Raw genomic sequence first — 22891 nt, forward strand, 5'->3', positions numbered from 1 at the left:
CAACCATTGGAGATTTTTAAGTTGGGGGATGACATGATCACAGCTGGGTTACAGGATAGCTGGCAGCTGACCTAGTGGCTGGAGGTATGGAATGCAGCAATGGGTGGATGAGGACAGAAATGAAGGGCTAACTTTAAGATGGATCTGGAATCCAAAAATAGAGGGTTTTCATCCCCAACATTCATATGCCCAAGAAGAGCCAATGAAGGGCCTGGGGGTTTCTGACAAGGAACAGAGAGCTGGAGGCGCAGAGGCCTGTGCTGTGACCTGCAGCATAAAAGAAGCAGACTGGCTCAGCTCCAGACCTGAGCTTTCCCGTTAGCCTGGGATTTTCTGAGTCTGGTGTGCCCCAATTGTGTGTTTCAGTCTTTTCCTTCTTGTTCAGGTTTTACCACAGGAGAATAACCTCTCCATTCTAATCTGAAATTAATTATTTATGCTTATGAACACGCTGGATGCCTGCCTGGTTTATTTATTTTTTGAATAATACATCTGAATAGGCATTCACACAAGACAGGGCAAACATAAATTTGAGGCAAAGACCCTTTCCAACTGTTGCCCGATTAATTGTTCTAAGCCATTGTGTAGCTTTATCCTTATCCTGTGGAGTCCAAAATTTATCCCTCGCATACTAATTAGATGGCAGGTGCCTGTGTCTGACAGTCAAGATTCGCACTATCCAGCCCCACCACCTGACCCTTACAATCTTATCTCCTGCTGCTATGAGTTTCTCCACTGGGCCAAACTCCACCCATCCACCCTCCAAGGCCCAGTTCAAACGTCTACTCTGTGAAGCCATCTCTGGATCTCCCTCGAGGGGGGAGGGCCCCCCATGCTTCTGAATTTCCACTCTTTTGTTTTTGTATCCTTCACCAGACGCTAAGCTCCCCAGGACCTTGCACGCAGTAGGTTCCTCAATGGAGCGTTTGCTGGAATAGGGGAGCGTGGTCTCCAGCTTCCCGAGAGGCAGCTAGGCACGGCAGCCAAAGCGGAGCTGGGCAAAGACCAGACCCGCTTTTGGAGTGTCTACAAAGTGCTCTCGGGGGAAGGGGGCACGCGGCGAACGTCGCCCACCCGGAGCCGATCCCCCCAAGAACGCCTCACTCGGGTGGGGTTACTGCTTGGGCTCTCCCCAAGCACAGTGCACACACTTCACACATCCACAAGAAACGCCTCTCCCCTCAGACCAACCGTTCCGTTTCCTTCAACGCCTCCCATCTGTTGTGTGCGTTCCAGTTTCCAACTCAGAGTCAGAACCCTCATTTTCAGAGTCTCCTACAACAGCCCGGGGACGCATACAAGGCACGGGTTACTTTTCAAACGGGGATTTGGGGCTCAGGGTCCAGCGACTCGTCCAAGGTCACTCTCAAGAAGTATGAGGGCTATGACTTTGACCCAGGCCTTCTAACTCCCCCGGCAGCGCTCCTTCCAAGCCCTCCGCAAGCGGTCTGAGCTTCGAAGGAAAAAGAGTTAAAACGTTTAAAAGTGATCCGTATGTTCCAAAGCATGCACAAAGGTGTGTTCTGTGAACTGCGGAATGGGTCGCTGATAAAAGGTCCCTCTGAAGGTTTGAAGATACCCAACAAGGCTCCACAGAGGACACTTTGGAGTCTTCCGCGAAGGCGCTAGCCCCCTAAAATCGACAATGCCCCTAAAACCGACAATGCCCCTAAAACCGACAATGCCCAGACGCCCCCTGCAGGCAGCTCGCAAGAGAACGCGCGTTGGCTGTTTCTGGCACGCTGAGGCCACCGTACGGCATTAAAGGTGAAACATCGAGGCTAGCGGAGCCCGCAACCTGACAGGTGTGCTGGCGTGGCCCTCTACCTGCCCCGCCGCGGCGGCCTGCGGCCAGGAAAAGTAGGCTGGCGACATCTGGCGGGCCGCGGGCCGAGGGAGAGGAGGCGGAGCGGCGTCTCCCTCACGTGACCCCAACGGCGCCTAGCGCGTCGCGCTGCGCCCCAGCCCCTGGGTCGGTCACGGTCTGCGCCTGCGCGGGCCCCGGCTCGCTATCCGTCCTGCGGGACGCGGGTGGCGATGGGTGAGTACAGGGCGGGCGTGGGGAAGCACCGGGCTCCCGTAGCAAGAGGTTGGAGGGAGGGGAAATGCGCCGAAGGGCCCGTTGGGGTAGCCTGCCGCCCTGGGGGCCCATCCCCGTCTTCTGCGCGCTCCAGCTGCACTGGCCCGGCCCCTGCGGGCCCCACCCAGGCGGCGCGCACTGAATCAGTTCTGAGCCTCCTCGGCTCCCAGCTCCCCCGCCTGCCGCGGGTGTTTGTCTGGCTGCTGGGCGACCTTTCCTGCGAAGGCGCTGTCCCTTCATTCGGGCGCGCCCCGGGCTGGGGAGGCACCTCCCTAGTACACAGGAACCGCAGGGGTGGGGAGGAGCCGGGCGTTACCTGCACCCAGGGGAAAGCGGGGCTGGCACCGCGCAAGGGCCCTTGCCTCCCGGGAGACGGATTTCTGCCTCACCTCGGGACCCCTGGCTGTAGAGTGTCAGAGACGGAAGAGGACTTAGTGATCTTGTCCAACCCCCTCCCCGCTTTTCACAGGTTGGGGAAATGGACGCCTGGAGAACGGTAAGTTCAGCTACATAACCTGGCAGTGCTTGTTCTGCGACACCATGTTGCATCGCGTTGTAGGAAGCTCACTTGTACAAGGATTTTCGGTGATGATGGTGGTGGTGGTGTTAGCCTCCATCCATTATTTGGTGTTCAGTTTAGCTAGACGGAGTATGTCAGCACCTCAACTTTCTGCATAACTTTTGTTTTGCACCTCACAGCTCTACCTAGCTGATCTTAATTCCCACCTTCTGTTTCTCTCTACTTGTAATCTGTGAAACAGAAGCCTTTGAAATGTATAGTGACCTTGCCATTTTGAGCCTCCTCTGCCCGTGCTTTGAAAGGATTCCATAGGATCAAAAGATGCTAGGACTCTTGAGGTCCCATAGTGGTTCAGAGCACAGGTTACCGCTTCGGAACTGGAGTCACCCTTAGCGCATCTCAGGGGAAAATAAGCTAGGAGTTGACTTGTCTGATCTCTCGATTGGTAAATGAAAGCAAACTCAGATTAGTGGATTTTAAAATCAGATATTGCTTTGCCTTTGTATTGGCAAGATAGTGTCATAACTAGGACTAGACCCAGGCTGATCTTGTTCTGAATGCTGACTCAGACCTGCTGACTAGTGGAAATTCACATCCTTTGAGAATTGGAGTCACCCTCTTCCCAGTTTTTGCAGAGACCTTTGTACTGGGATCATATCTGGATCATGCCGATCCATGTAGGCTGTACATTACAATAAGGTTTTAGACTTTACACTGTTTTCTTAGTCACAGAAGCTTGACACTTGTAGTTGCTTGAAAGTCAAGTTCATTAACTGCTCCCTTATGATGAGATAGTTTTACGTAGCACACAAGCGTGAAGTTGTGGTAAATAAATTTTGCAGTAAATTGCAAAGAATTATCCACATTAATGAATAAAAGTATAAAAATCAATTTAGCAAAGAAATTTAACCATGTTCACAGTATAGGTAAACATGCAAAATTCTAAACTGCACTACCAAATAATGCTGTGCACATTATCCTTCTATTGCTAAATTAAGAACCTGTTCACACCATCCTGGTGTGTAGGATTAAACTAGAGAAAAAGCTTTAAATCTGTGAAGTCCGAGAGAGTTTCATAACATTTTTTCCCCCCATCTAGGCCTATTTTTTAAATCTGAGAATCTTAATGTACAGTAATGTTCTTACAATAGTTTGATATGGTGGTCAATAAATGGTTAACTTCTGTTAGCTGTAATTTTCCGCTTGTTTAATAACAGTCCCCATTCTCAGAGTCATAAATAAACTAACCTTTATTTGCAAAATTTCAGAAAGTAATGCAAGTAACATTCCAGTAAAAGTGAACATGGACAAGATTTTTATTGTTGTTCATGTACACAAATAACTTGGCTTGTACTGTTAAGGAGCATATGTAAACAACTTGTAGGTGGTGACTTTAGAATATAAAATATTTCGTGTGCTCAGTATGTAAAAATAAAATGGTTTTGACATTCATAAATTGTCACAATATCATGTAATCATGTACATTAATCTAAATATTCTTGTTGATTTAACATTGTTTAATTCTGAAACTGAAGAAGTGCAAAGCATTACGTGGGTATCAGGCATTTCTAGACTAAGTGTTAGGACTTCAAATATTGATTAATCTTAGCTTGTAAGTGTACTACTAAGAGTTTTTAACTCATGCCTATCAGCTGAAACAGTAAAAAGTAAGGATGTAGTAGACTAGTAATTATCAAACTCAATACCCCGACAAATTTCAGTGTCTAGAACGTATCTTGAAGTTAATCCTATTAAGCCCCAAAACTGCATATATTAAGAAAGGGAGAGGAGAGAGGGAACAGATGATATTCTGGAACCTTTTTTTTTCCTTTTAATCCTATTTTTACTGTGAATAACAGCACTAAACTGACTAACTGAAGATTTTGGGACACTTATAAGCAAGTAAAGACGAAATGCCAGCTCTCTTAAGTAGTAGTGAGAGTTTTGCTCAAAGGAAAGTACATAGCCTTAAACAGTCAAGTTGTGAAACAAAGGATAGAAATAGTTGTCCCACTTAAGAATTACAAGAAAAAAGGCCGGGCACGGTGGCTCACGCCTGTAATCCCAGCACTTTGGGAGGCCAAGGCAGTTTGGATCACTTGAGCTCAGGAGTTCAAGACCAATCTGGCCAACATAGTGAAACCCCGTCACCACTAAAAATACAGAAATTAGCCAAGTGCAGTGGCGCACCTGTAATCCCAGCTACTTGGGAGGCTGAGGCAGGAGAATCACTTGAACACGGGAGGCAGAGTTTGCAGTGAGTCAGGATCGTGCTACTGCACTCCAGCCTGGGCGACATAATGAGACTCAGTCTCAAAAAAACAAGCAAACAAACAAAAAACAGTACAAGAAAATAAACCCAGACCAAGTAGGAGAAAGATAATAAAGAGGAAAAGCAATTTAAAAATGTTTAAACCACTGGGTGCAGTGGCTCACACCTGTAACCCCAGCACTTTGGGAGGCTGAGGCAGGTGGATCACCTGAGGTCAGGGGTTCGAGACCAGCCTGACCAGTGTAGTGAAACCCTGTCTCTACTCAAAATAGAAAAATTACCAATGCGTGGTGGTGTGCACCCGTAGTCCTACCTATTTGAGGGGCTGAGACTGGAGAATCACTTGAACCCGGGAGGCAGAGGTTGCAGTGAGCCGAGATTGCGCCCCTGTACTCCAGCCTAGGCAACAGAGTGAGACTCTGTCTCAAAAAAAAAAAAAAAAAAAAAAATTTTTTTTAAACTAGGTGGGCATGGTGGCTGATGCCTTTTGGGAGGCCAAGGCCAGCAGATGGCGTGAGCCCAAGGAGTTTGAGACTAGCCTGGGCAACGTGGCGAAACCCTGTCTCTACAGAACATACAAAAATTAGCTGGGCTTGGTGGTGTGGGCCTGGGGTCCCAGGTACTCAGATGGCTGAGGAGGAAGGATTGCTTGAGCCCAGGAGGTCAAGGCTGCAGTGAGTACACAGAGCTGTGAGGTAGCCACTGCACTTCAGCTCAGGCGACAGAGCGAAACTCTGTCTCAAAAAAAAAAAACCAAAACTGAGAAATAGTAAAATTGGTAATTCATAAGCTGCTGCTTTGCTAGGAGCGGGAAGGTTATAAATTAGATAAACTGATAACTCTGCTCAAGAAAAACGGGAACATATGTACACAGGTTAGAAATAATTTTTTAAAACAGCAAGTGTTGCATGGGTGCAATGGCTTGTAAATCCCAGCATTTTGGGAGGCCAAGGCAGGAGGATCAGTTGAGCCCAGGAGTTCAAGACCAGCCTGGGCAACATAGCGAGACCTCCTCTCTACTAAAAATTATTTTTAAAAGTTAGCCAAGCATGGTGGCATGCGCCTGTGGTCCTGGCTACTCAGGAGACTGAGGCCCAAAGGGTCCAGGCTGCAGTGAGCCGTGATCGTACCACCGTACTCCAGTCTGGGTGACAGAACAAGACCTTGTCATTTTCTTTTTCTTTTTTTCTTTTTGGATGGAGTCTCGCTCTGTCACCCAGGCTGGAGTGTAGTGGCGCAATCTTGGCTCACTGCAACCTCCACCTCAGGGGTTCAAGCGATTCTTCTGCCTCAGCCTCCCAAGTAGCTGGGACTACAGGTGTGTGCCACCACGCCTGGCGAATTTTTTGTATTTTTAGTAAGGATGTGGTTTCACCATGTTAGCCAGGATGGTCTCAATCTCCTGACCTCATTCATGATCCGCCTGCCTCGGCCTCCCAAAGTGGTGGGATTATGGGCTTGAGCCACCACATGTGGCCAAGACCCTGTCTTTAAAAATAAAAATAGGCTAGGAGCAGTGGCTCATGCCTGTAATCCCAACACTTTGGGAGGCCAAGGCGGGTGGAACACTTGAGCCCAGGAGTTTTGAGACCACTGTGGACAACAACATAGTGAGACCCTGTCTCTACAAAAAAAAAAAAAAAAAGGCTATATAAATTAAACCAGAATTTTTTTTTTTTTTTTAAGGAAATCCAGTTATCAAAATTGACTTGAGAAGAGAGAACCTAACAGAACAATAACAATGGAAGAAATTGGGAACATTATCACAAAGCTGTCATCCTGCCAAACTCCAGGCTCAGGTGATGTCACAGGTGAATTCTTTTAAACTTCAAGGAACAGATCATTTTGATAAGGTTTAAATTGTTCTACAGTATGATGGGGGGGCGGGGAATCACATACTCTTCTTACAAAGCCAGTGGAACATTGACACTGGCACTTGATGTGAAGATAGTGTTAAAACTGGAAACTTATCTGAGTGCCAAGGCTTATGCCCATAATCCCAACACTTTGGGAGTCTGAGACAGAAGGATTGCTTGAGCCAAGGAGCTTCAGACCAGCATGGGCAACACAGAGTGACCCTTTCTCTACAAAAAAGTGAAAAATTAGCCAGGCATGGTGATGCACGTGTGTGGTCCCAGCTGGGAGAATTGCTTGAGTCTGGGAGCTTGAGGCTGCAGTGAGCCATGATTGTACCACTGCACCCCAGCCTGGGTGATAGAGGGAGACCCTATCTTGTAAAAGAAGAAAAAAAAAATGACAACATGATCTATTATGAACAATAATATGAAATTTTAAAATATTACCAAATGGAAGTTAACAGTATGATAAAAGAATATTTCACCACAGCTAAGTAGCATTTATCTATGTATTACAAGGGTGAGTAATCACCAAGAAATACACTAATATAATACACCAAATGAATAAGTCAGAAAAGACTAATAAAATAGCTTGCCTTTGTTGAGTACCTACTGTACACTAGACTGTTCTCCCAGGCACTTTACATGTTATTAGCTCAGTTAATTGAGCTAGTCTATGAGGTAGTTAACAGCCGTGTTCTATAAAGAAAATAAGCTATAGAGTGACTTGTCAAAGGTCACACAGTACGTGTGTGGTGGAGCTAGGATTTAAACTGAGGTAATTAGTAGGTTCCAGAGGCTCTACTCTTAAATATTACACTGGCTCTGTCTCCAGTGTTTGTATAATCATCTCAGGAGCTTCCTAAAAGCATTTGACCAAAGTTTAAGATAGACTTTTGAGTTATTGGTAGTGGGAAGGTGTGCAGGTGATTGAACTTCAGTACAATAATAATAAATGTATATTTCCTTCCCGTGTTTGAAAATTCTCTCAGTTTATCAGTTGACTATAAGTCTATTTTAGTCATTTATAAGACTATTATAAGACTATTTTATTTATTTATTTATTTATTTATTTATTTTTGAGACGGAGTCTTGCTGTGTCGCCCAGACTGGAGTGCAGTGGTGCAATCTTGGCTCACTGCACCTTGCCTCCTGGGTTCAGGCAGTTCTCTTGCCTCAGCCTCCTGAGTAGCTGAGATTACAGATGCCCGGCTAAATTTTGTATTTTTAGTACAGATAGGGTTTCGCCATGTTGGCCAGGCTGGTCTCGAACTTCTGACCTCAAGTGATCTGCCTGCTTCGGCCTCCCAAAGTGCTGGGATTACAGGTGTAAACTACCGCGCCTGGCCTGGAATCCATTTTTAATGGGAAGCACAATTTCATAGTTAATAGTTAGGGGCAGGAGCTGAAGTTATAATTGCAGCTCTGCTAATTCTTAGAATGAATATAGATTGAAGTTTTGGGGTTTTTGGCATAATTTGTGAGATGAAATTATGTGATAGCAGTAGGAAAGCCTCTTTCACTTCATGTTTACAGTACAGTCCTGCAGATGGGCGGGGGTCGATGATAAACAGGGCGGAGGGATACTTGAGTGGAAATAAATCTTATATGACTCAGCTGATCAGTGAACGTTTTTGTGTCTTGATGATTTGTTTCCCTGTGTAAACTTGAAAACTGCTAGGACCTGGATTATGAACACTGAGATGACAAGAACTTCCTGTTTAAAACCAAAAGCCAACTAATGATAATCCCTAGGAGAGTTCCCACAGGTGTCAAGAAAAATATAAGAACTATGATTATATATATATGTAATTATATGGGGATTATAATAATTATAATTTATTATCCTTTATTATAATTTAATTTTGTTCAGGAAGTATTTGTTAGTTCAATAAGAAGAAAGAATTACACATAGAAGGCAAAATTTTTTGCAAGTGATCTTTTACATTGTGGAAACTGAAACAAATTCACCAAAAAACTGAGACATAGTAAGAATTCAGTAAGTTAGCTGGTTCTAACCTTAATACCCAAGAATTGTTAGTTTTTTCTTATGCAAACAAAAACTAGTTAGAACGTTTATGGAAATAAATAGCCTATGAATAATAATAATCAGGCAGGGCAAAGTGGCTCATGTAGGTAATCCCTCTTTGGGAGGCTGAGGCAGGAGGATCGCTTGAGCCCAGAAGTTGAAGACCAACCTGGGCAACATAGTGAAATCCCATCTCAAAAAGAAAAAAATTAAAAAATGTAAAACAAAATGTAATAGTAACCAAAAAGGTAAAATACATTGATGTAAGAAATAAGATCTATGTGAAGAAAATTTTAATGCTTTATGGTTTGCAAAAAGTTGTAAGTAAATAGGAAGATACCAAGTTCTTGCAAAGTTAACATTCAATTTTGAAAAGATGATCAGTATTTAAAATTAAAATAGACTTGTCATGTCATGTCTGTCATTCCCTCCAGACAGCTAGTTAATGACCTCCTGCTGTACGTGGCCTTGATACCTTCTATGATTGTACTTATCTCCCTATAGTGGCCAGACTGGTCTTGAACTCCTGACTTCAAGTGATCCGCCCACCTCGGCCTCCCAAAGTACTGGGATTACAGGCATGAGCCACTGTGCCCGGCTACCTGGCCTATTTTTACTATATATGCGTCATTTTGTGGATACATCTTCCACCATAAAACACCAACAGGATTTTGGGGAAGAGTACACGGAAGTTTACCTGAGAAAAGTGAGAGGACCAGAAAAACTGTAATAATTCTCTTCGGAGGGGAAGCCCTACTAGATGATGAACTGTATTCTGATGCTGCAATAGGTTAAAACAGGTTAGGACTAGAGAAGAAGTACTAGGCTCTTTGTCAAAAGAATGGAGTGCAGAAATAAACGCGAATGCCCATGGGTATTTAGATTATGCTGCGACTGGTGGAAACAAAGTTCATCAGTGATGTTGGCAGTCTCTTGTCTTTGCCTCACTTCTTGTACTGATATTCCAGAGAGATTACAGTGTACATGATAAATGAAACCATAAAAATTATGGAAGGGCCTGTAATCTGAGCACTTTGGGAGGCCGAGGCTGGCAGGTCACTTGAGGCCACGAGTTTGAGACCAGCCTGGCCAATGTGGCAAAACCTTGTCTCTACTAAAAATATAAACATTAGCAGGGCATGGTTGCACACACCTATCATCCCAGCTACTTGGGAGGCTGAGGCAGAATAATCACTTGAACCAGAAAGGCAGAGGTTGCAGTGAGCCGAGATCACACCACTGCACTCCATCCTAGATGATAGAGTGAGACTCTTTCAAAAAAAAAAGGTTGTGGAAGGAAGCCTGGATTACTTGTTTATAATTTTGGAGTAATGAAGACCTTCTGAGGAGAACATGAAATCTAGAAGTTGAGATATATTTAATATCCAAATTAAGAACTTTAGTGTATAAAAATGATATAGACATGGAAAAATTATTTGCCACAATTTGACTAATATAACTAGATTCATTTTCTTCATATCCAAAAGGTATTTTACAAATCAGTAAGACAACCAAAGCGCCAGCAGAAAAATGGGCAACATATATGAAAATCTAGAGTAAAGAAGTGGTCAGTAGAAATGAAAGATGCTGAATCATATTCAAAAATTTAAATGGCAGGCAAGGTGGCTCACTCCTTGTTAATCCCAGCGCTTTGGGAAGCTGAGGCATGAGGATCACTTGAGGCTAGGGCTTGGAGACCAGGCTGGCTAACATAAGACCCCTTCTCTACAAAAAAAAAGTAAAAAAAAAAAAAAAAAAAAAAAATGGAATGTGGTGGTGTGTGCCTGTAGTTCCAGCTACTCAGGAGGCAGGAGGGTCATTTGAACCTAGGAGTTCAAGGTTATGGTAAACCTATGGTAAACCATGATTGTTCTACCGCATCCTAGCCTGGGCAACAGAATGAGACGTTGTCTCAAAAAAAAAAAGTTTTTAATGGCAAAACAATTCACATGGATTAGGTACAAGGTTGCCCATTGCTGCATTGTTTAAAGGCGAAATAGAAAAAAATAATACCCAAAGGAATAGTTCTACTATAAGGACACATGCCCATCCGTGTTCACTGCAGCACTATTCACAGTAGCAAAGACATGGAATCAACCTAAATGCCCATCAGTAGTATACAGGATAAAGAAAACGTGGTACACATGCACCATGGAATACTATGCAGCCATAAAAAGAACAAGATCATGTCCTTTGCCAGAACATGGATGGAGCTGGAAGCCATTATTCTTAGCAAACTAACTCAGGAACAGAAAACCAAATACCACACGTTCTCACTATAAGTGGAAGCTAAATGATGTGAACTCACAGACACATAGAGGGGAACAACACACACTGGGGCCTATAGGAGGGTGAAGGGTGGGAGGAGGGAGAGGATCAGGAAAAATAACTAATGGGTACTAGGCTTAATACCTGGGTGACAAAATAATCTGTACAACAAACCCCATGGCACAAGTTTATCTATATAACAAACTTGCACATGTACCTCTGAACTTGAAAGATTTTTTAAAAGGCCAGGCCAGTGGCTCATGCCTGCAATCCCAGCACTTTGGGAGGCCAAGGCAGATGGATCGCTTGAGGCCAAGAGTTCCAAGACCAGCCTGGCCAACATGTTGATACCGCGTCTTTACTAAAAATACAAAAATTAGCCAGGCATGGTGGCAGGCGCCTGTAATCCCAGCTACTTGGGAGGCTGAGGCAGGAGAATCACTTGAACCCAGGAGTTGGAGGTTGCAGTGAGCCGAGATCGTGCCACTGCATTCCAGCCTGGGCAGCAAAGCGAGACTCTGCCTCAAAAAAAAAAAAGAAAAAAGAAAAAAAGAAAAGGTGGGTGGGGGCAGGTTTAATTAGACCTTTCCTCTAGACACTTCTGGAAGGTCTTGGAATTAAAAACATACAGCTTTTATATACCCGCTCACATACTTGGCAAGCTGAATTGTCCACAGACTTTTCCAAACCTTAATAATACAAAACAAAACCATAAAAAATAAAAATAAAAAAAAAAGCAACCATAAATAGGAGATAGAATAAATTGTATGCAGTGCAGTCATTTCAGAGTACGGTGCAACCATTCTAAACACTGAGGTATCTCTGTGCTGATGTTAGATTCCAAAATGCGTTGTTACACACCTCACTTTTTTCGCTTGGTAGTGTGTGTCTTTCTTTTGAAAATGATGAGTAGGTTGGAAGAGGGCAGGGAATAGGGGTGGGTGAAGGTGAACAGAGTCAGGCTGATTGCTGCAGAGTCCCTGACATTAGTTCAGGTGAGATGAGACCCGAGTAGGCCAGTGAGCCTGGAGGAGAGGCTTTCTGTATGTTTAATTGATTTCCAGCTTTTTTTCCTCTATTCATTTAGGTAATACACATTTCTTTTGTGCATTTTTATTTAAATTTTTGTTGTTGTTGTTACTGGATCTACAAACAGCCCAACTCCAAGGAATCTGGCATCTCTCAATGGAGCATACAGGTGACTTCATAATCTAACCGCATTAGTAACTGGCAAAATTGGAAGTAATTTCTCTCTGTTTAAATGGCAATGAAACAAATTTTCAGAGCAGGTTTCTTCAACTGAACAAAATATTTTGAACCTTAGAGGTGGTATGGCTCTCCTGATCAGGGAGGGACTGTGAAAGGTTTGAGCTCTGACACTGCCCAGCTCTCTGGATACAACCAAGTGACTTTCTTTGAGTGGGGAGAAGTTTCCTGACTCCTCGTATTACCTTCCTTAGGGTAGACTTTGGGCCTGCAGTGATGTTAGTCCTAACTTGCTCTTAGTTAAGAAGAGTTCATCTTTAGAAACATGACAGCAAAGCAACTCAAACTCCAAAGAGGCATTAGGCCATAGATTGTACAGACGTCTACATTTTCTTAATAATAGTCTATATTCTTAGAAAAGGACATACAGACTTAGTGTAACATACTTTAAGTAAAATAGTTTCTTTCATCTGCTTCACAAGAGAAAGCAAAATATTTTGGCCGGGCACAGTGACTTATACCTGTAATCCCAGCACCTTGAGAGGCTGAGGCGGTTGAATCACTTCAGCCCAGAAGCTCGAGACCAGCCTGGGCAACATGGTGAAACCCCATCTCTACAAAAAATACAAAAATTGGGCTGGGTGCTGTGGCCCACACCTGTAATCCTAGCACTTTGGGAGGCTGAGGCAGGCGAATCACCTGAGGTAAGGAGTTCGAGACCAGCCTGGCCAACACGGCAAAACTCCATCTCTACTGAAAATACAAAAACTAGCCGGGCATGGGTGGTGCGCACCTGTAATCCTAGCTACTCAGGAGGCCAAGGTGGTAAAATCGCTTGAACCCAGGAGGCAGAGATTGCATTGAGCCAAGATTGTGCTACTATACTGCAGCCTGGGCGACAGAGTGAGACTCCATCTCAAAAAAAAAAAAAATTAACCAGGTGTAGTGGCACGTGCCTGTAGTCCCAGGTAGTCAGAGGGCTGAGATGGGAGGATGGCTTGACCCCAGGAGGTTGAGGCTGCAGGTGAGCCAAGATTGCACCACGGCATTCCAGCCTGGGCAACAAAGTGAAACACTGTCTCAAAAAAAGAAAAAAAATTATATATATATATATATATATGTGTATATATATATATCTATGTATATATATATCTATGTGTGTATATATATCTATGTATATATATATATCTATGTGTGTATATATATATCTATGTGTATATATATATCATGTAGTATTGTATATATATAATGTAGTACTGTTCAGAGGGTCTTGGGATTTTCCTGAGGGTCCTAACCTGCTTCTCTGTCCTCATCAGCTACCCATCCTTCTCCACCTACGTTGTGCCCCTGCAGGCACACACAGGTAACCTCCAAGAATGCAATGCCAATGCTCCTTTAGCCCTACACCTATGCCTTAGCCTGTGCTGCTCCATTGGCTAAAATGTGCTTCACCCTTATGTGCATAGTGACACTTATTCAGCTTTCAGAGTCGAGCCCAGGGGTCATGTTCTGCCTGTCATTCCTTCTAGACAGCTGATGAATGACCTCCTGCTCTGCGGGGCCTTGATACCTTCCATGATTTCATTTATCTCCCTGTTGTCTAATTATTTGCATGTCTTATCTCCCCTGACATAGGTACCTGACATACATGCGCTATTTAACTTTTACTTTCCATCTAAATACCACTAAAAATTCAAAATTAATCCTACACTGAACCTTAAACACTTCTTTATTTTTAATAACTGTATGTCTCATCCTGTGGATACATCTTCACTTACACATTGTGTCCTTTACTGTTGAGCATTTGTGTTCAGTATTTGCTGTTAAAAGCCTGGCTGTGACTATCTTATGGCTGAATCTCTGTGTACAAGTTGTGTGAATTGTTTTCTTAATCTGCCGTCTTAGAAGGAAAATTATGGTTGTGTATGTGTTCCATATTCGTTACACATCGGTGGCTCTGGCAGATACATGCCCCTTAGGAACTAATGCTTTCTGATTCTTTCTGTGCCTCAGCGCTATGCTTTTTACTTTGAGAGTGATCATGGTTTTCCTTAACATCTTTTGTCCTGAATGTTGAGCAGTTCACCACAGCATGTGTGTAGTAGGAGGAGGGAAAAAAAAACATAAAGAACTTGGCAATTTTTTGTTCCAAGTGAAAGACCTAGACAGTTTTTTGTTGTTTTTATTATTTCCCATTGAAACCCTTAAATATGGTTTGGATTGCTTCCACCTCTTGGCTGTTGTGAATAGTACTTCTGTGAACGTGGGTGTGCAAGGTCTTTGAGGCTGCGCTTTCAATTATTTTGGTTGTATCCCCAGAAGTAGGATAGTAGGATTGTTGGATCGTATGTTCTTTTTTTTTTTTTTTTTTTTTTTTTTTTTTTTAAGCAGGGTATTACTCTTTCACCCAGGCTGGAACACAGTGACATGAACACAGCTTACTGCAGCCTCAACTTCCTGGGCTCAAGAGGTCCTTCTGCCTCCACCTTCCCAGTAGCTGGTACTGCAGGTGCACGCCGCCATGCCCTGCGAATTTATTTTGATTTTTGTAGAGGCAGAGTCTCACCATGTTGCCCAGGCTGGGCACACATTTGTGGCCTCATGCAATCCTCCCGCCTTGGTCTTCCAAAGTGCTGGGATGACAGGTGTGAGCCACTGCGCCTGACTACTATTTTTAATTTTTAAATTACTGTTATTATTTTTAGAAACAAGAGTCTTGCTCTGTTGCCCAGGCTAGAGTGCAGTGGTGCAATCATGGCTAACTGCAGCCTTGACCTCCCTGGCTCAACTGATCCTCCCACCTCAGCATCCCACATAGCTGGGGCTACAGGCGTGTGCTACCATGCCCAGCTAATTTTCAACTTTTTTGCAGGCATGGGATCTCTCTATGTTGCCCACGCTGGTCTCAAGCTCCTGATTCAAGCAATCCTCCCGCCCCAGCCTCCCAAAGTGCTGGGATTACAGGCATGAGCCACCATGCCTGGCCAGTCTCTTACTGTTAAGGAATTAAAATCCAGTTAAAAAATATTTAGCCTCATATATATATTTCTAATATATAGAATTTTATATGTATTTCTATTATATCTAAGATATAATACAATTGTCATGTTATCCCCCAAATAAAGGTGATCTCCAAGATCAGCACTGGAAGGTAGGAATTGTTCTGTATGACCCAACTATTTGGATCTGGATTTTTTTCAGGGAGGAGGAATCAGATTTAGATGACTGGCAAGGAAAGATCGTACATTTTACAGAAGGAGGTGTTTTATAGGGGTGGAACTTTGGCTTAGTTCCTATCATTTTCAGCAGTATCTAGTATAGCTACCTCTTATCTCAGGGCAGCCTCACAAAGTCATTGCCATCTGTGATATGGTAGCAGAGATATGAGCCCTGGAGTCAGACTTCATTTCAGAATGCTGACCCCACCAGTTACTAGCTGTGCCTTGAACAGAACAAGAGAGAATACTGGTTTTGTTCATTTGTAAAACTGGAAAAATAATACTTTATGGAGTTGTTTTGAGAATTCATATATGAAAATAGAGTGCATGGTACCTACCTGCAGGCCCTCCTTGCGCCCATCATCCCACACCTCCACCTTCCAAGGTGCATGTTCAGTGTTCCTTACCTGTGTTCCCACAGTGGTTGGTTATCATAGAAGCTGTCACATTGGTGTACTTGTCCACGTTGGCACATTCTATTAGTTTGTAAGTTCCTTATCTTTGAATCTCTAGCAACTTAGCAGAGGACCTAGTTCATAGTAGGTACCAAAGAAGTGTAAATATTAATAGAATGAATGCATGTCTTGCTGTTTTATTTCTCATGGGAGGAATGTGTGCCTATTTCAGCAGGACGATAGATACCGTTGTATAGTGTAGTCAGTAATTACGAACTAGTCTAGTGGCTCTGAAAATTTTTGCTGTTAGGACTCCTTTATACTCTTAAAAATTATTGTGGGCCCCAAACAGCCTTTGTTTATGTGGACTGATATTCAGGGTCTTTAGGAATTTAAAATTAAAATATGAATTTTAAGGTAATGATAAACATGTTAATCATTTGAGGTAATGATTACATGTTAACACATTTTCATGAAAAATAACATTCATGCCTCCCATTTTTTTCTAATGATTTTACAGTCATTAGAAAATATTTTACAGTTTTCTAAGCCTCTTGCATGTCTAATTTAAAAGACAGATGGAGTTTACTGTTTACTGCATTCAGTCTGTTGTGATAAGTCGTTTTGATTAAAGTATAAGCAAAAAATCGGGCCTCACATAGATATGTAGTTTGAAAAAGGAAAACCTCCTGGACTCCCAAAAGGATCTCAGGGACTTCCAGGGGTCTTCTGAGAACGCTTGAAGAATCCCTGATCTAGTCTGAAAAGGAAAGTGTGGTGTCCAGATATTAGAGGATGGATTAGGGAGAAATCCCATGTGTTTAGCTCTCTATAAAACGGGTTTACCCGTTGTCATTTATTATTTATAGGTTAAAAAAAGTCCTTCATGAAAAAGAAAGATCTTAAGCAACATGATGGATTCAGAAGCTCATGAAAAGAGGCCACCAATACTAACATCTTCAAAACAAGATATATCACCTCATATTACAAATGTTGGTGAGATGAAGCATTACTTGTGTGGCTGCTGTGCAGCCTTCAACAATGTTGCAATCACATTTCCCATTCAGAAGGTCCTCTTTCGACAACAGCTGTATGGCATCAAAACACGGGATGCAATACTTCAGTTGAGAAGGGATGGATTTCGAAATTTGTATCGTGGAATCCTTCCCCCATTGATGCAGAAGACAACTACACTTGCACTTATGTTTGGTCTCTATGAAGATTTATCCTGCCTTCTCCACAAGCATGTCAGTGCTCCAGAGTTTGCAACCTGTGGCGTGGCGGCAGTGCTTGCAGGGACAACAGAAGCAATTTTCACTCCACTGGAAAGAGTTCAGACATTGCTTCAAGACCACAAGCATCATGACAAATTTACCAACACTTATCAGGCTTTCAAGGCACTGAAATGTCATGGAATTGGAGAGTATTATCGGGGCTTGGTGCCCATTCTTTTCCGGAATGGACTCAGCAATGTCTTGTTTTTTGGCCTCCGAGGTCCCATTAAGGAGCATCTGCCTACCGCGACAACTCACAGTGCTCATTTGGTCAATGATTTTATCTGTGGAGGTCTATTGGGTGCCATGTTGGGATTCTTGTTTTTTCCAATTAATGTTGTAAAAACTCGCATACAGTCTCAGATTGGTGGGGAATTTCAGTCTTTCCCCAAGGTTTTCCAAAAAATCTGGCTGGAACGGGACAGAAAACTGATAAATCTTTTCAGAGGTGCCCATCTGAATTACCATCGGTCTCTTATTTCTTGGGGCATAATCAATGCAACTTATGAGTTCTTGTTAAAGGTTATATGAAAAATACCATCAGTTAAGTGCCATTTATCAACTGAATAGACCTTCTAAGAAGAATGCAGTTTGACCTCTTTCTTAATTGGCCGAATACAAGTTGGTGTCATGACTCCAGCACAGTGAGTTATGGGCAAAGCTGTTTTCCTTCAACATCAACAAAACAGAATAAAAGGTTCCAGTAGGAAAATACAAGGTTTTTTGTTTTGTTTTGTTTTCTGTTTTGTTTTGTTTTGTTTTTTATCATTACCTAAGAGCTTTAGGCTAATTGCCTGGAAAATAGCTGTCCATCTGATGGCCTTTGACAGGGAACCTAATCCCCAAAATAGGATTCTTTTTCTGAAACCGGTCTTGAAGTCTCCTGCATTGAAACGTAAGTGGCTGTGACCGGCCAGAGAGAAGGTCCTCAGGGGCCAGGGGCTCGTCAGGCTTCCTTTGTTACTCCATTGCTTGTTTCTCTGCCCTCAGGAGCAGCTGCAGAGGACCTTCTTCATTAGGCTCAAGCATATGACAAAGGGGCGGGACAGAGAAGACAAACAGCTTATTAGGTATAGGCTTTTCATGATAAATTGCTTGTATTAGTTTTGAAACTAAGCACCTGTTGGATAGTCATTATACTGTCTCTGTTTAGATATGGTAGATGAGGGAGCTATGAAAGTTCCCGTTTTGCTTTCTAGGTTTGAAAGTTTTCTGTTTGATTCTGACTGTGACCTTCAGCCCTTCCAAAATGTCCCTATAATTTCACTTATTTCATTGCCAAAAGATGAAGGGACTTAATTTTTGTTATAGGTGTTCCATCTTGTTAACAAGTTTTCATTTTGTGTATAGATCAAATTCTGTTTAGCTTGGTTCCTTTCAATTATTGGTGCCATCTCAGCAAAGGTCTGTGGTTAGTTTTCGCCTTGAGTAGGAGTTGGTCATATTCAAACATCCTGTTCTCTTAAAACTCTCCTTTTAAAAAATAAACACTTCCATAACATTTTGTTTTGGAAGTCTATTAATGGAATCCCACTTATTTCCCCCTAGTTTCTAAATGTTACAGAGGGGAAAAGACTCAGGATAGTTTTAACCCCCGCAGTGTTCGCTGTCTTTTATTTACTCTTGGAAATGGAGACTCCATTAGGGTTTTGACATTTTGGGAACCCCGTTTTACCATTGTGTCAGTAAAACAGTAAGATAATTTGAGAGCATACAATCTAAATAAAGACATTTGAAGAGTTAGTTTGAATTCTAAAAGTAGGTAATAGCCAAATAGCATTATCATCCCTTAACAGACGAAAACTTTGTCAAAGGAATTGGAAAATGTGAAAATATTTTTTCCAGATGAAACTCATGCCACTTCCAATTGACTAATGAAATATAAGAGACAGACTGAAAAAGTGGATTATGAATCTTAAAACCCTTTCTGTAAATATTATGTAGCTAAAGATTGATTTCCAGCATCTGACATGACGGTAGGTTTCTTGTTAACCAGTTTTTCTTCTTTCTGGGTAATTACATGTGAATATATACACATACTGACCAAAATAAAATCAGGGCCGCAACTTGGTAGTTTACTGAAAGTTCCTGGGCAAATAGTCCATAAAAGCTGTTTACCTCTAAATGCACTATGGCTGGTTAAATACAGTGAACATCCTTCTTCCAGCTGTAAAGGATGAAGTGTATTAAGCATTGGCCAGGCAGTAATAAAGCTAAATAGCCCTACAGCAGCTCTGTCTGACAATGTTGTGCTGGATATTGCAGTTTGCTTTCAAGGTGCAGATGTAAGGATTTTAAAAAAAATAATAATTTGGCACCAAATAAATATGAGTAGCGTCCTTTGGCCTATTAAATAGAGTCAGGATTTGAAGGGAATTGAGTTTGAGAAATGAATAAATAAAGGCACCTTGGTGCCCGACCCCCTCATTCATGTGTGTGACTCTGTCAGTAGGTGTGTCCAGCTCCTCAGCCCAGGCAGGTGGGTTAGCCTGGGAATAGACACCATTGGGCCTTTGGTTTTGTTGGGCTTCCTTTTGACTTTACACTCCATACAGGTGGTAGAAATCTGAGTTCTAAAGCACTTTTGTGAAATACAAGCTAAGTGAGAATTCTAAGGAACATGCTTTGGTTTCTGCTGTCTCAAATAAGTGGCGTTTAAAAACAATTATTAATAAATATTTTTAATGGTTTTAACTCAGTATTTTTTTTTTTAATTTCTTTGTCACTCTTTACAGCTTTTGAAGACCAAACTGCAAATACATTACCAGGGATGGTTTTGTGTTGTCTTATAGGCTTCTTAAATTTGACAAAAAAATTTAGCAGAACTTGTAACCAACAGCTTTGAACTTGAAGTCAAAATGTGTTGTTAATAAGAGATTCTAACTATTGCTTTTACCTTCAGTGTGAACTAGTGTGGTAACAACTTTGAAAAGGCAGGCCAGGCATGGTGGCCTATGCCTGTAATCCCAGCACTTTGGGAGGCCAAGGCGGGTGGATCACTTGAGGTCAGGAGTTTGAGAACAGCCTGGCCAACACGGCGAAACCCTATCTCTACTAAAAATACAAAAAATTAGCTGGGTATGGTGGCACACGCCTGTGATCCCAGCTACTCGGGAGGTTGAGGCAGGAGAATTGCTTGAACCTGGGAGGTGGAGGTTGCAGTGTGCCGAGATTGCACCACTGCACTCCAGCCTGGACGACAGAGCAAGACTCTGTCTCAAAAAAAAAAAAAAAAAAATTGAAAAGACAAACATGATTGAATATCTGAAAAGCTTTAAAAGTGGCCTTTCTGTTACGTATGTGGCACAAATGGCTCATGAGTGCAGGACACTTACGGTCTTGTGTCCTGTACTTCATGTGTGATGCCACCAGAAATGTTATGGATTCTGTATTGAACACACTGAGAGTGGTATGAGCCCTCAGGACTGCACCACAGAGTAAACACAACCTTAATATGTTGATGAATATGTGTGTCTTTCTTGTTTCATTTGTGGTTGGGGGCAAAATCGATGTCTTTGTCTAAATAGTCGATATTCATCGTAACATGGTTGGCTGTATAATCACCAGCTATATTGTGAACTGTGCAATAAAACAGAATCGTGTGTATATAATTACCTTGGGATACCTGAAATTCCCAAGCTCGATTACAATGTAATACTCAGTATAAGGCTGTGCAAACATGTAAGGGAATAATGGTGGTCGATGGGATATATGAAATGGGATCTAGAGGGCTTCGAGTGAAGCCAATCATGTTGAACTAACACCGTTTCAGTGTAGATGAAGTAGAGTGAGGCGTATGCAGTCATAAAATGAAGGGTGGACAGGAGATTACATTTGAAGAAAGGGTAAGCACTCAGACTTGGTTTCTTTTAAATTAAAATATTTCTTTTATCATGTGCAAATGCATATCAAAAACTTGAACAGATATTCTCTTGAAATTTGAGGATTTTTAGTTTTTAATGCTGTCTTTGCTTAATATTAAATATGCGTTGCCCAGGTTGTGTGGGAGTCTCTAAATGTTTCCTCTTGAAGGTTCATTACTGAAAGTGGTTAAGCGCACAATGCTATTTTTGATAGTTTGAGTTTTATGACCTTATGAGTTTAAATGAAATATGTTAAATGTTTCAAGTTAACACTTTTTTTTTGATAATTTGGAATAAAGTTTGTTTTTTAAGCTCACTCTTTTTGGTCTTCTCTTATGGTTGAGCATGTTCCTTTTTTGTGGTATTAATAGATTAAGCTGTTAGTCTTTTTATTGAGAAAACAGCACACTACCTTGACTTTTAGCAACTTAACCTGGGGATGTGGCAGGTAAAACATTCCTTTGTCTATCCATCTTATTTGGTCAAGAGGGTTTCATGTAAGTTTTTTTTTCAGGTAGTTTAACTGCAAAACTTTTTTTTTTTTTTTTTTTGACAGAGTTTCTGTTGCCCAGGCTGGAGTGTAGTTGCATGATCATGGCTCACTGTAGCCTTGACTTCCTGGGCTCAAGTGATCCTTCTGCCTCAGCATCCTGAGTAGCTGGGACTACAGGCACGTGCCACCAAATCCAGCTAATTTTTGTAGAGATGGGGTTTCACCATGTTGCCCAGGCTGGTCTTGAACTCCTGGGCTCAAGCAGTCTGCCCACCTTGGCCTCCCAAAGGTCTGGGATTACAGGCGTGAGCCACCGTACCCGGCCACACATTTTATTTCTTAACGGTCTTCCTCATGTAATAAACTTCCCTACTGAGTTTAAACTTTCTTGGTTTAGCTTCTCAGTACTTTCTGTTGTAATAGAGTACCCTCATGTAATGTTTACTCCCAAGTTAAATAGTCTGGGTGTTTGTCCTTTTCAGTTTTGTTTTTTTTTTTTAATACCTACTTTTGCTTTCAGAGCTGGAAATCCATCATAAAGAGAAAGTGCAGTATCCTGAACTTGTAAATTTAGATTTCATAAAAAGGATGTTTAATCCATCATATCATCTGGTGAAATCTTCTAACCCACCCATAGCAGCCTCTGTAGAATTCTAGCAGCCACTGTAGAGTTCTAGACCTCCAGAGCGAGGAGTAGGTGTGACCAGGAATGGCCCTGGGGAATCTCTGCTTAGCTACAGAGCTCTCCCAATCCCCAAGAGACTGGCTTCCATCTTAAATCTTTTTATTTATTTATTTATTTACTTATTTATTTAGAGATGGGGTTTCGCTCTTGTTGACCAGGCTGGAGTGCAATGGCGTGATCTTGGCTCACTGCAACCTCCGACCCTGGGGTTCAAGCGATTCTCCTGCCTCAGCCTCCCAAGTAGCTGGGATTTCAGGCATGCACAACCACGCCTGGCTAATTTTATATTTTTAATAGAGACGGGGTTTCTCCATGTTGGTCAGGCTGGTCTCGAACTCCCGACCTCAGGTGATCTGCCTGCCTCGGCCTCCCAAAGTGCTGGGATTATAGGCATGAGCCACTGCGCCCAGCTGCCTTAAATCTATCTGACATTCCCAACTAGGAAATTTTTTCTCCAGATGATTGTATCTGATTTTAAAGTCGAAATTGAAGGTAAAATAGGATTTATCTCAGTTCTTATCTCCCTTCAATCTATTCTTCATATTGTCAATATATATATATTTTAAAGAGATGGTCTCTGTCACCCAGGCTGGAGTGCAGTGGCGATATCTCGGCTCACTGCAACTTCCACCTCCTGTGTTCAAGCAGTTCTCCCGCCTCAGCCTCCTGAGTAGCTGGGATTGCAAGCATCCGCCACCACACCTGGCTAAATTTTTATTTTTTCAGGAGACA

The 22891-nt window shown here is 42.4% G+C and overlaps 1 protein-coding gene across 6 annotated transcripts; it reads left to right on the forward strand.

The window, feature by feature from the left end:
- Positions 1-452: 452 nt before the first annotated feature.
- SLC25A51 (solute carrier family 25 member 51) lies at positions 453-21297 on the forward strand. 6 transcript variants are annotated; one of them, XM_033238055.1, is made up of 4 exons: positions 453-2041; positions 2550-2576; positions 6559-6683; positions 16714-21297. In XM_033238055.1, the coding sequence occupies exon 4, from the start codon at positions 16756-16758 to the stop codon at positions 17647-17649; it is 894 nt and encodes a 297-aa protein (XP_033093946.1). In that variant the 5' UTR covers positions 453-2041; positions 2550-2576; positions 6559-6683; positions 16714-16755; the 3' UTR covers positions 17650-21297. The 6 variants fall into 6 exon arrangements, with proteins under 6 accessions (XP_033093946.1, XP_033093944.1, XP_033093945.1 ...); XM_033238056.1 differs by lacking the exon at positions 453-2041 and adding an exon at positions 12182-12223 and having other exon boundaries at positions 2054-2576; XM_033238053.1 differs by having other exon boundaries at positions 453-2576.
- The last annotated feature ends 1594 nt before the right edge of the window (positions 21298-22891 follow it).

The sequence above is a fragment of the Trachypithecus francoisi genome, unplaced genomic scaffold (assembly GCF_009764315.1).
Source record: "Trachypithecus francoisi isolate TF-2019V2 unplaced genomic scaffold, Tfra_2.0 Lachesis_group16, whole genome shotgun sequence".
NCBI lineage: Eukaryota > Metazoa > Chordata > Mammalia > Primates > Cercopithecidae > Trachypithecus > Trachypithecus francoisi.

Coding starts and splice junctions, on each gene's coding strand:
- SLC25A51 (XM_033238053.1), top strand. CDS start 16,756: ATGATGGATTCAGAAGCTCATGAAAAGAGGCCACCAATACTAACATCT.